The sequence below is a fragment of the Hemibagrus wyckioides genome, linkage group LG03 (genome assembly GCF_019097595.1).
Source record: "Hemibagrus wyckioides isolate EC202008001 linkage group LG03, SWU_Hwy_1.0, whole genome shotgun sequence".
NCBI classification, from domain to species: domain Eukaryota; kingdom Metazoa; phylum Chordata; class Actinopteri; order Siluriformes; family Bagridae; genus Hemibagrus; species Hemibagrus wyckioides.
In genome coordinates this window covers 32,688,765-32,702,645 of record NC_080712.1, presented here as the reverse complement: position 1 = coordinate 32,702,645, position 13,881 = coordinate 32,688,765, and the positions used below count along the sequence as shown (strand labels likewise).

General features: G+C 40.2%; 2 protein-coding genes across 2 annotated transcripts in view; one reads left to right on the top strand and one right to left on the bottom strand.

Moving 5' to 3' along the window:
* syne2b (spectrin repeat containing, nuclear envelope 2b) overlaps nucleotides 1-2,723 on the bottom strand; it is a 112,239-nt gene extending 109,516 nt beyond the window's left edge. The window contains exon 1 of the mRNA XM_058385887.1: nucleotides 2,594-2,723. Coding sequence (XP_058241870.1) covers nucleotides 2,594-2,681 — 88 coding nt within the window. The 5' untranslated portion in view covers nucleotides 2,682-2,723. The remainder of the gene's footprint in view (nucleotides 1-2,593) is intronic.
* Nucleotides 2,724-9,292: 6,569 nt separating this feature from the next.
* Nucleotides 9,293-13,277, top strand: gphb5 (glycoprotein hormone subunit beta 5). The gene is made up of 3 exons (XM_058386538.1): nucleotides 9,293-9,611; nucleotides 10,154-10,352; nucleotides 12,644-13,277. The coding sequence occupies exons 1-3, from the start codon at nucleotides 9,583-9,585 to the stop codon at nucleotides 12,833-12,835; spliced, it is 420 nt and encodes a 139-aa protein (XP_058242521.1). The 5' UTR covers nucleotides 9,293-9,582; the 3' UTR covers nucleotides 12,836-13,277.
* Nucleotides 13,278-13,881: the final 604 nt, after the last annotated feature.

Below are 13,881 nucleotides of genomic sequence, written 5' to 3'. Positions count from 1 at the left end.
TGTGTGCGTCCGGCTTTAAGACTCTGACTTAGGACTGCAGACAAACCGCTGGCTCTGAAGTCTTCTTGAAAAAGGTCTCACACACTGACCTCTTTACACAGGACTGATCTTTTCCTCTGTGTCACACTCACTCTGAAAGCATCTCCTCACTCCAGTCCTGATATACATGATCTCCCTCCCTATGAATAACACTCTCCAGACTTAATCCGGGGAGAAGATGAGGAGGTGCTGCTTACACCTGAGGGATTTGTGGCATGAGAATAAAGGCAACTATAAGGGCAAATCTACACTATATTTCCAAAGTGTTGGGACGTCTGCCTTTATATGCACATGAATGTAATATGGAGTTGTCCCGCCCTTTGCAGCTATAACAGCTTCAACTCTTCTGGGAAGGCTTTCCACAAGGTTTAGGAGTGTGTTTATGGGAATTTTTGACCATTCCTCTAGAAGAAGCGCATTTGTGAGGTCAGGCACTGATGTTGGATGAGAAGGTCTGGCCCACAGTCTCCGCTCTAATTCATCCCAAAGGTGTTCTATGGGGTTGATGTCAGGACTCTGTTCAGGCCAGTCAAGTTCCTCCACACCAAACTCACTCATCCATGTCTTTATGGACCTTGCTTTGGTCACTGGTGTGCAGTCATGTTGGAACAGGAAGGGGTCATCCCCAAACTGTTAGCACAAAGCATCAATTTTCCAAAATGTCTTGATATGAAGCTGAATCATTAAGAGATCCTTTCACTGGAACTAAGGGGCCGAAACCAACCCCTGAAAAACAACACCTGAATTCACTCATTTGGAGGGGTGTCCCAAAACTTTTGGCAAGGTAGTGTATTTCATTTAAGCACTGCGTCAGAGATTTATGCTGCTGGTCAAGCAGGTATCAAACCTTATCCTCCTGCTTGCTTTTTTAAAGCCCTGGCTCGAGGGATGCTGTCTCGTTTTAGCGTGCAGGCCGTGATCCAAATGACCCGAGCATGAGAGAAGAGACGAAGTACAAATACACAGAATTGCTCTGCAACAATTTTAGTAATGCTGTAACTACAATTGTTGCTTTTATCCTTCCTATTTCTGATTAAAAGTGCATTAATATGCCAGTAGGGTACAGAGTCGGCTACATGAGGGACACAAACGTCATCTTGTTGTGTTGTTTGTGTACTCGACGGAGTACAGGCTCCAATTTAAAGTTTTATCACATACCTGCTGCCACTGCCAGACAAAAAAAACCACAACAACCACAGCTGTGGTCAAACAATAAAACGAGCGGACTGGACAAAAACAATCATCAAAAATGCTGGCGTTCGCAGCGCACACTTCATATCAGATAAAGTTAAAGAAAGTTGTTGTTGATCTTTCGGCTGCTCCCTACGTGTGTGAGGGGTCGCCACAGCGGACCAACTGGTCCACACAATAACTTGGCATAGGTTTTATGCTGGATGCCTTTCCAGACGCAATCCTCCCATTTTTATCCGGGCTTGGGACCGGCACTGCATCCAGGGGCTGGGGTTTGGGCACTGGCTGGGAATCCTGGACCTGGGCCTTCCGCATGGTAGGCGAGAAACCTACCACTGAGCCACCAGATAAGGTTAAAGAAAGTATTGTTTTTAAATGGTATGGTTTATGGTTTAGTTACGTGTCTACATATACTAGCACATAGTTTTAGGTATCTAATGATTTATATGCCTTCAGTTTTTTCTTTACTGTACACACTCTGTTTTTCTATCCGATAGGTGTAGATGTCAGGTCATTCAACCAGAGGTCATCCTGTCACATCGTCTATCCATCGAGTGAGCGTGTACGGGTCAGGTAATCCAATTCCAGTCCGTTAAAGTTCATTTTTTCAAATTACATTCATGGTCCTGGACAGTGAGTATCCAAACATGGTCAGATAAATTCATATTTTGACCAGTCATTGTTTAAAAACAAGGGTATATAATCTTATCTAATGCACCTTTAACCGAATTAAAAAAGAGAGGCAAACATACCAAAAAAAACATAACATAAAAGCATTAAAAATGACACTGTTGTGTTCGGACATTGCACAAACTCACTCCCTCAGCATTGATAGCTAACATGATTCATCTTTTCCGGCTTAAATTTAGCAAAAAATGTTAATAACATTCCCTTTTTCACTTAAACATGTGGCTTTAACATTTAACAAAAAAAAAAAACACCAACTATTAACGCTGTAGGCAAATAGCCAGAGCAATGGTGTTTGAGATCAGGACCCAGTGGTGCTCTAAAAACAGGAAGTACAAGCGTAAATAAGGATGAGCATAAAAACACACAAAGGTCTGAAGAATAGCTCGTTATTTATGTAATTAATGCTTCCATTTCAGAATCCCTGGGGATAAACACAGAACTCATCATTGCAGTTCATATGTAAAGTTATTGTGACTTCACTGTGAAGGTCATTCTCTATAAATTGCCTTCAGATATGATCGCTATGTTACAGTGGAAAGTCAGTGGCCATGAAGCCTTAACCCGTGTTTGATGAAGGTCAGGTTCCTTCAGTGGAAAATCACTTATTACTCTGTTCTTGCTTGAATACTTAATTGTTGTATGTGTTTGTATAAAAACAGACACACGAACCGACCTTGAAGCAGTACATGAACATCGTCGATGTCCAGTGGGAGGGAACCACGCTCCACAACCGGGTCATCCGAGGTCCTTTCTGATGCCATGATGACCTCAACTCGCCAGATCGAATCTGATCTTCACTAACACATGCTGGAAATCTGAAGAGAAGATTCAGAGAACCTGGTCAATAGTGGACATATTCTCATATCTATCCATATAAGGATAATTATTTAATCTTTCATCCTGGTGCTTTAATCAGCACTGAGGTGTGTGAGGAATGAAAGGCATCAGGACGAGCTGTAAAATATTACAATGTTTAATTTACTGATAAATAAAAACACAATGCTATTTATCCATTCAATGTTAAATTTAATGTTGGAACATTCGTGAGACTAATTACTACCTATCCACGTTATGGCAGCCGTTCCTCTCTATTTCCACTCTCTAAATACAACTATGGAGAATCCAGAAAGCACAAATTCAGCTGTTACTATAGAAACAAAATCCTACTAAAACAAGTTCACAAATATAAACCTACTCAACTAGGACATACACTATATTGGCAAAAGTTTTGGGACCCCCCTCCAAATGATTGAATTCTGGTGTTGTTTTTCAGGGGTTGGGCTCGGTCACTGGTGTGCAGTCATGTTGGAACAGGAAGGGGTCATCCCCAAACTGTTCCCACAAAGAGCATGAAATTGTCCAAAATGTCTTAGTATGAAGCGGAAGCTTTCACTGGAACTAAGGGGCCGAGCCCAACCCCTGAAAAACAACACCTGAATTCAATCATTTGGAGGGGGGTCCCAAAACTTTTGATAATACAGTGTACATAGCTAGTGCACTTAGATAAATGCCAATGAAGCTACAAAACTGACCACATAAGAAGTAAATGTAATATGAATGCATTTTAAACCAAGGTGATGTGTATAAATCGTACACAGGGCTATCAGCTTGCATGTTTTGTCGACTATTGAACCTACAACCAAAATTAGCCACTCGCTAGAATGAAAGGAAGACATTGCGAGTCATATGAAGGTGATTCTCATCTTGACCATTTCTGACACTCTGAAACTCTTATCTACAGGATAAGATATACCGGCTCCAGGAGAAGTGAATGATTTTAGATCCATAGGGATTGCTTTGTCGTTTCATCTGTAAAGCAGAGGCAGATGAGCTGGGCAAATATAGCAGTCACATGGTGGGGGATAACAAGCTTTTAACAGCTAGAGTGAGAATTTAGACACGCTGCACAGAATGAAGGCATGGCATGTCTATAGAGAAGCACCGCATCGTTAACCTCTTAGAGACTCAAACAAATCAAGTTTTCGCAAATCCAGATTCAGTGTTCAGATATAGAAAAAGTCAAACACTGGGATTATTTAATGAGGTAATAACATCATTCAAACTTGGATCAACATTCACTCATTTATTTCTGTACATATTAAATAAAAGGATTATCTAATGAGTTTTATCAGTAGGTTGTTGACCAATCTATACATCATGATGCAAATGTGAGCCTGGATCTGGTCTGATGGAAAACAAACAAAGCCTGAACTGGTGATAAAGAAGAGCTATGATTGGTCAGTTAATAAAATAGTTAGTGTGCTGATTCAGTTTACTGTATAATAATATAATCTCTAATGTCTATCATGTGTATAATGTTTCTTATACATCCCTAAACATCACCTGGACATGATAGAGATATCAAGGTAGTATATTGGGCCATGAAATGAGAGAAATAAACAAATCATAAAGTGATGAACATGTGAGACTGATACTTTCTCCTCTGCTAAACAAACATGGAGGGGAAGAAAGGTCAAAAATATATCTGTCTGTGTTGGAAGACGAACAAGAGAGGTGACCACATTAGCAGCTGTGGCATCTAGAACATCAAGCACAGTACACAATAATCTGGCATGCGTGTGCACACACACACACACACACACACACACCCGCACACACACACACACACACACACACACACAAAACGATGCAGTAATAAAACCATCTGCCTAAACAAGTCTCCTGAAAAGTACTTTGAAAGTATATAAAGATATACGTATATAATTTCCGATATTAAGTCAATTTTTATATGCTAATAAAAAAATAAAAAGTTTGTATTTTCCATCTTTATAAGACCTCATTGGTTTAAACCTCTACTAAATCTTACTGGTTCCCTTAAGAGAGGAGTGTGGAGATTGGCCAAAAAACAAACAAATAAAAGTAAATAAAACAAAAGAACTGCGCAGATTAGAAAGGTAAGTCATTCCCTAATGTTCTATCATGTATTCGAGTAATTAATTGCATGCTTGGTGTATTGTTGCAGAGTTTATATATACACTATATTGCCAAAAGTTTTGGGACACCCCTCCAACTCATTGAATTTGGGTGTTGTTTTTTCAGGTGTTGGGCTCGGCCCCTCAGTTCCAGTGAAAGGAACTCTTAATGCTTCAGCTTCATACCAAGACATTTTGGACAATTTCATGCTCTTTGTGGGAACAGTTTGGGGATGACCCCTTCCTGTTCCAACATGACTGCACACCAGTGCACAGACCTGCTCTTCCAACATCAGTGCCTGACCTCACAAATGCGCATCTTCTAGAGGAACGGTCAAAAATTCCCATAAACACACTCCTAAACCTTGTGGAAAGCCTTCCCAGAAGAGTTGAAGCTGTTATAGCTGTAAAAGGCGGGACAACTCCATATTACATTCATGTGCATGTAAAGGCAGACGTCCCAAAACTTTTGGCAATATATACAAATCAGCTTCTTCCAGTCAGCTTGTTATTCAATTTAATTAAAAACAACATCATGATATCCACGATCTATCAGAAAAGGGAATTTATCAGAGTTTATCACATATCAATATGACTTTTTTCAGTCATGTTGATACAACGGCACATAACATGACAAATAAACATTATGTTTTAAAGCAAGACTGGTCAACACTTTACGTTACAACATTAAGGAATCTGAAGCTACATCTGGATTTCTGCTAACCTTCTTTGTGACGGTGTCTAGTATTGAACTGAATAAATAAATGAACTACAGTGTGACATTAAATTGTGTGACACCAGGCAAGAAAGCCAATACACAATCAATGTAATATTTAAGTGTGTTATGTAACGTGTGTTATGGGCTTTACTATATCCTACGGGAAATATCTGTAATGTATGGATTCCTTGAGCGGTGACATGTTGGAGCAGGAACACCTGACGCAGAGGGCCAGAAAAAGCCACGTGACCTCTGACCCTACAGAATGCCAAGAGAGTTAAGGGCCCAAAATAGCAGCAACAGCAGCAACGAGAGAAGAAGAAACGAGGCAAAAGTCACAACCTAGTACACGGGACCGTGTTGTCCAGAAATTCATACATGACAGGAAACACACAGACTTTCAATTTTATTAGTAGTATTCACATTATATGCTTTCCACAGCACAATGTGTGTGTCTAGTGTGTGTGTGTGTGTGTGTGTGTGTGTGTGTGTATATATATATAGGTATATACATACATACACACATACCATAATATAATATTATTAGTTCTTTATTACTACTGTTATAGATGGAGCATGAATATTTGTTTTAGTCGACAGTGTCACGTGATCCAATGTGAACGTATTTGAACCATTCAGCATTAATTACTATTTAAAAGAATTAGAGCTTATAATAATAAAAGTTTAATCCAAATTTATACATTACTGCCAAAACCTTTAAATCTTATATAAATATATACTTACATGTCGAAAAGTTCCCAGTAAAATTAAAGTTCCCACTTTCCAATAAACATGAGCCTCAAGTGCTGCTGTGAATAAGCGCAGTTCAGTTCAGTGCGCGTGACACACGCCCCCCCCCCCTGCAGCTGCGCGCTCACAGACACTGATTCAGAACAGAGGGGGAAAAAATGAATCGGTTCGTCGGTGAGTGACTCTTTTAATGAGAACCGATTCGGGAATGAATCATTCTAAAGTAATAATGAAAATATTAGAAAAACAATGCAAACACGTCTTGTATTAATGATTTAATCTAATAAAGAATGATTTATTGGAGCTGCGGAATAATGACGAATCATCGGGAAAGTTATTTTAGTCTGATTGAACACAGAACTACTCAGATTTCGAGTGTTGAGTCATGATGTTATAAGAATATCTCTCAAAATTATAATTTATTATTCTAAATCAGTGTTTCATACGCTTAATATATGATAATAGGCTATGTTTTGGTGGTTGTTATTATTATTATTATTGCTGTTGTTGTTGTCTACAGCTATTGTCAAAGACGAATTTAATGAACAATTTAGACAATTAAACGTAGAAGTCTTTAATAACTTTTCTTCTTTGAAAATTGTACCTCTGTATTATTACTACAACACAAAATCTGTATATCTTTATACGAAATTTATTTATTTTTGCCTGAACCCTCAGCACCTCTCGCGCTACATTTATGCTAAGCTAACTGTCTAAACGAACCCTAATTCATTAAAATGTAAATATTTTGAAAGCTTTGACTTACATGAGATCTGAGGGGCAGGACTAATAAGAAGGTATTTATTATAAAGATACGGAGAGTTATCAGGTTCGAGATGTTGTATTTTGTGTAAAAAAAATTTGTTAATTGTTGTTTTTGTTTTGTATTTTTGTTGTAACTGTTTGAGCCAACAAACACACGGGCGGGCACGCGCGTGAAGATTGGGCAGCAGCACGAGCCAACCGCCTCGAGGGGGCAGCGCGTGAGCGTGTAGAGCGCGTGCAAAAGTTTAGAAACCCTTCGATTTTTGAGTCTGAAATGTGAAGGAACACGTGAAAACATAATACACAGAGAGAGAGAGAGAGTTTGCACATTATATTACATTTTACATTACATGTATTAATACTACTTATTCAAATTATTCAATAACAATTTCTACTCTGTCAGAGCTTCATTCATGTAACAGGTTATTTAACAGGTTTGGTTCAAAGAATCGAATCTGTAAAGTGATTCAACCGTCATTTCCGCTGTTGGGGGGGGGTGCGGGGGGGGGGTGCCCGGGAGACTGAAACTCGAAGCGCTCTATTCTAAATATAACCTCAGACATTTTAAACAGCTGGCCTGAAAAAGGCCTTTTGATAATAATAATAATAATAATAATAATAATAATAATAATAATAATAATAATAATAATAATAATAATAATGTGATTAATTGTATTGAATTTTATTTGTATAGCACAGTGATATTTTCAATTCAGTGCAATTCAGCTTTTAACAACGCACATTCTCTCACAGCAGCTTTACAGACGTACAGAAACACTGGGAAAAATTGATAAAGTTTTAAGTTTAGCTACTATTTTATCCCTAATGAGAAACCTGAGGCGACGGTGGTGAGGAAAAACTCCCTGAGATGATATGAGGAAGAAACCTTGAGAGGAGCCTCATCCTCATCTGGGTGACACTGGACAGTAAATAATGTAACTAAACTAATTAATGTCCTTTCTACACCAGCAACCAAGAGCTCTTGAGGAACTAATCGGTCAGTGTAGTTTCTGAGGTCATTGTAGACTAATTCCTTCCTGCTGAAAGCTGACCAGTGCAACGGCAGTTCAGAGACGGTGTGATAGTCCTTGAGCCTTGTCCTTCACCAAGCAGTGAGACTCCAACCAGGGGTAGAGCGTCTGGATGGATCAGGCAGGTCCAGGATAGAAGAAGTGGTCAAACTGGGAACTCGGAACACTGGGAGCTAGGGAGTGGGACTTGACAGAAAAAGACAAAAAGAGGGAAAGTAAGATATTAGGCTTGTTATCATGTGATGTTTAAAGTCAGTGTAGATTATGTGACATGCATTCAAAATAATGCAAAAAAAATTTGACACTAAAATAAAATTAAATCCCGAACTAAAATAGCTTTTATAAATCCATCCACCCTTTCTCTGTACTGATTTATCTTACACAGGGTCACACAGAACCTGGAGACTATCCCAGAGGGTCTCAGGGCACAAAGCGGGGGGCGATGGGGTGCGAGTCGATCGTACACACCCATTCACACGCTATGAACAATTCTGAGATGCGGTCATCCTACAACACGTGTCTTTGGACTGATGAAGGAAACTGGAGTACCCTGAGGAAACCCTAGAGCATGGGGAGAACAAACACACAGAGCAGAGCAGAGGCAGAAAACGAACCCCCATCCCTGGAGGTTTGGAGCTAGCGTGCTAACCACTAACGCACTGTCCCCCCAGGGCATGAAGATTACATCGAAGCAACAAAGATGTTATGTAACATGTAACAATGTTTTTGATTAGTTTAACGACCGGAGAGTTTACGTGATTTCACGTGTGTGCACAAGTCCTGTTTGTTTGACTTTACAGATGCGTTCCATCACGCGAACAGCGAATTCACCAGCGCACTGCTAATTCAGTCTGACTTTAATAAAGCCTCTTGCTAATGCCGAGACTGACGGAGACATTAATTTAACCTGAAAGCTCTCAGCCCATATGAGTCCTGGGGTAGGAGAAGAAACCTGGTACCAATATCTCTGTCTCTAATTCTGTCTCACTTTGTCTGGATGGACAGACGGATGGACGGATTAAAGGATATGGCGACGTTCCGGACTTTTTTCTTCCTGTTAACTCAAATTGCTTTTCTTTTTTCTCTGTTCAGTGACCACAGGTGAGGCACCGATACCCGAGGCAGACGCCAGTGATGTTCAAAAATAAGCCTAAGGGGAGGATTAATCCACAATCCCCTATCCACACACACACACACACATTTAATTGCTTGGAAAACACTTCACACCATGACATAACATCATCAGTGAGCCTGAGACAGCTCTTTGTTGGAGCATGGATGTGAATATTCGTCTCATTTGATATAAATTGCAGCTTGTCCAGGTTTCGGAGTCAGATCCAGTCGACTAAAGCGAGCGTTTGTCGAACCCTTACTGCGCATTCCTGATCCAGATCTTAAGATTTCTGCTGAGAAGTTGAACCGATCGATCGTAAGAAACAAAAAGACGAGTGTGAACTTCTTCGATATGGCCTTGGAAAAATTTCTGACTCCACGGTAAGACGATGAACTCTATTTACATCATTTGTAAAGATAAAGCATTCGGTTATAGGAAAATAATCAACGATGGGGTGTACAATTCATACAATTTGAAAACTCTAACACATTTTTTAATTCCTTTATAGTAGTCCTAGTAGTAGTATTTTTTATTCCTTAAAGTAGTCTCACTAGCGTCTCTTTTTATCTCTCTTTTGACGTTGATGAGACAAAAAAATAATGCAGATTGTCATGTTAGAGACACCACAATGTCCTGAAGATGTCCGAAAAACTGACACTGGAGACTCGTTCCTTACAGTATACAGTCTTAATGCATTAAATTAATCAACACCTCCTGACCAATCAGATCGAAGGATTCAACAGATTAAATGAATACAAACACACTGTTTATTCGGTCTAAATCAGTGTAACGTAGCTGAAGAAAAATTTGTGTTATGCAGCTTGATCTTTATTTTTTTTTTTTAAAGAAAATGTTGGAAAATAATGTATATTTAGAAATAATAAAAAATATTCTTTCTGTGTGTGTGTGTGTGTGTTTCCAGCCTCTCTGCCACATCTCTAAGCTGTGCTCTGGTGTGTGTTTTGTTGTGTCTTTCCCACCCGAGTCGTGTGTCTGCGATGAATCTCCAGCGTTTTATCGGCTGTGCTGTCAGAGACTTCACCTTCGTGGCCCAGAAGCCCGGATGTGGGAGACTGCAGATCACCACTGATGCCTGCTGGGGGCGCTGTGAGACCTGGGAGGTGAGAAACACACAGACACACACACACACACACACTTACACAAATACACAAATACAAAACCTTCAGAGAAATCTCTTCTGTCTGTTTATTATTATAATAGAATAAAAGCCACGACTCATCCAAACATCTGGATATTGAGAACGACACAACTGGAATTCATTCATCGTTACTATGACACGGAAATAAGACCTTGAAACATTTAAACACTGAAGCTTAATTTTAACTTAAATCCAAGCAAAGAATATTTAAGTGCTGCAAAAAAATGAAATAAATAAATTAGAGTCCAGTTTTTGGTTTTGTATTGCTTCTAAATTATTGACTGTGGATGTAATTTTATGAGACATCAGTTAAAGGCTTTTACTTTGACCCAAATAATCACCAAAAAATATGTATATAACTCAGTTTATGATGGCACCAATCAGCCATAACATTATGACCACCTGCCTAACCAGCCCTGACCCATCGAGGCATGGACTCCACTAGATCCCTGAAGGTGTGCTGTGGGATCTGGCACCAAGATGTTAGCAGCAGATCCTTTATGTCCTGTAAGGCGCGAAGTGGGGACTCGGATCAGACTTGTTTGTCCAGAACATCCCACAGATGCTGGAATGGATTGAGATCTGGGGAATTTGGAGGCGGAGTCAACACCCGGAGTATAGAAATGTTCTTCAATTAAAAAGAAAAAAAAAAGTTTTACCCAGTAAAGTTAATAAGGCATTAAAATTAGATGAAGGTATTATTTCTATATCCAGATCTCCTAATATTCCCGCATCCCACACTGTGCAGTTATTACATTTAAACGACTGTATTAACTGAGGAGATTACTCGGAGTGTGAACGATGCTCATCGTTAACGTGACCGATGCTGGAGAAGTGTGTAAGGAAAAGAGGTCTCCTAGATCACAGAATTGTGCTTCAGTGTCTCTGAAGCTCTTAAAGAGGTTCTTCAATGGTTCTTTGTCAGGGTGTGTGGTACTATAAAGGTTCCTTTAATATTTCTGGAATTAAACAAAAGGGGTTTTATTGTAGTGAAAATCTGTAAAAACGAAAAAAGGGGATTCTTTTCGAAAGCATTCAGAAGAAGGTTCTTTGAGGAACCAAAAATGTACATTTCTAAGCGGAGCCCTTATCTCATTTTATACAACTGAGCATTAAGGGCCTTGCTCAGGGGCCCAGCAGGGGCAGCTTGGTGGACCTGGGATTCGAACTCACAATGTAAATGACACTCATTGATAATGTGTGTAAAGAGGTGTATAAGGAAAAGAGTTCTGTGTGTGTGTGTGTGTGTGTGTGTTATTGTGGTTCCCATGTCACTGAAGTGTCTCTTAAACTCTTAAAGGTTCTTGAATGGTTCTTTGTCAGGGTGTACTGATCTACGAAGAAACTTTAATATTTGTGGAATTAAACAAAAGGGGTTTTTTTGGTAATGGAAAAAGAATGTTCTTCATGGCATCTAAGAAAAGAGGGATTTCTTTTAGAAAACCATTTAGAAGAAGGTTCTTTGAGGAACCAAGAATGTACATTTCTGGCAGAGGCCCTTATCCAGAGTGACTTACATTTTTTCTCATTTTATACAACTGAGGGTTAAAGGCTTTGCTCCGGAGGCAGCTTGATGGACCTGGGATTTGAGCTCACAACCTTCTGATCGGTAGTCCACCACCTTAACCACATCCTCAAAAAAGGTTCTTCTATGGCTTCATTGTGAAAACTCCTTTTTGGTTCTTCCTGCCACCTTTTTGTCCCATAGACAGTACTGCAGAGTGAAATTCTTTCTTCACATATCCCATCCTTGGGGGTTGGGGTCAGAGCACAGGGTCAGTCGTGATGCAGCATCCCTGGAGCAGGGTGGATTGAGGACCTTTCTCAAGGGCTTAACAGTGGCAGCTTGGCAGTGCTGGGGCTTGAACCCTGATCTTTCGGTCAACGACCCAGAGCCTTAACCACTTGACCTACCACTGGCCCTTACCAACTAAGAGTGTTATGATTTAGAATCTTTAACCTGTTATAAAACAAACTGTAGAAATCGTATGGAGTTTATGGCACCTGAGTTGACACAGTGATAAAGATTCGCTTACATTCTGTTCATTTATTATTGTCTCGAGCCGAAACCAAACAAAAACCAAAACCAAGTCAAACTTAAAATAAAAAATAAAGAACATTAATCAACATCACACAGTCACTGTACTATGACATCACCAGTAGATGATATTACTACCGGTTGCCATGGTAAACAATGAAATCATTCTCTTCACATGCTATTGGCTGCTCCATGTCTCATGTCTGTCTCCATAGAAACCGATCCTGGACCCGCCCTTCGTTGAGTCCCGTCAGCGAGTCTGCACTTACAACCACACCCGATATGTCACCGTGCAGCTGCCCAACTGCTCGTCCGGCGTGGATCCGTACTACACCTACCCCGTGGCCCTGAGGTGTGAGTGTGGAGTGTGTGTGACCAGCACCACCGAGTGTATCACCTCCGTCTGAGAGAGACAAGACAGCCAGCCAGACCAGGAGACGCGCTTTTCTCCTCTTCTTCTTTTCTTCTTTTGAGCTTTCCGTGAATGAAAATATTAAATTAGAAGCTGATGCTGAGTGGACGATGAGGGAGATGATGAGAGAGCTCTGATGATGAGAGGATCGCAGTCTCTATCATCAGACAATGGGAATTACACGCAGGATGCATTAAAGGTGCGGTCTGTAACATTTAAAGGTATTTCAAGACCTGTAACAGGATTCCCGTTTTTAAAGACTCCTTACAGAATTTGTGATTCAGAGTATTAGATTTCAGTGGATTACTCTAGTGTCTTTATTACAGGCTTCTGTTTACATGCTTCTGGCCCTGAAATTAGCTCCACCCCTGACCACAAGCTCTGTGTAATCTGATATATCTTGAATCATGAGCACACACACACACACACACACACACACACACACACACACATACACACAAGTAGTTTAAAGTCTGAAAATAAAAGCATGCTTTTTTAGCAAATCTAAAAATAACTCTGTTTTCTTGCCTGATGTTGCACGAGGTAGCGAGTGATATTAGTCAGAAAGGAGAGACTGATGCGCCCGAGACAGCAGCTGGTATTTAATTACATTCTTCAGTAAATCACAGAAGATGGCGAGAGAAACACAGAGACACTGAAACACAGCCAGAGCTTCATCTCTCCATGCTTAAGGTGAAAAATATAACTGATCAAATCACTCATGACAGTGCTGTCTCTTCGGGCAAGCTCCAGTTTATTTTTTGCATGCTTGCACATGCAAGCGCACACACACACACACACGCGCACACACACACACACACACACGCACACACACACACACGCACACACACACACACACACGCACACACGCGCACACATACACACACACACACGCACACACACACACACAAAGATCCTTCAAGAAAATGAAAGAAGAGCCAAAAAAAGAATCAGCTCTGAGTGAATTCACTCACTAACTCACCAAGTCATTTATTAGTCTCTCATTCACTCAGTCACCTAATTATTCACTCCATCACTCAC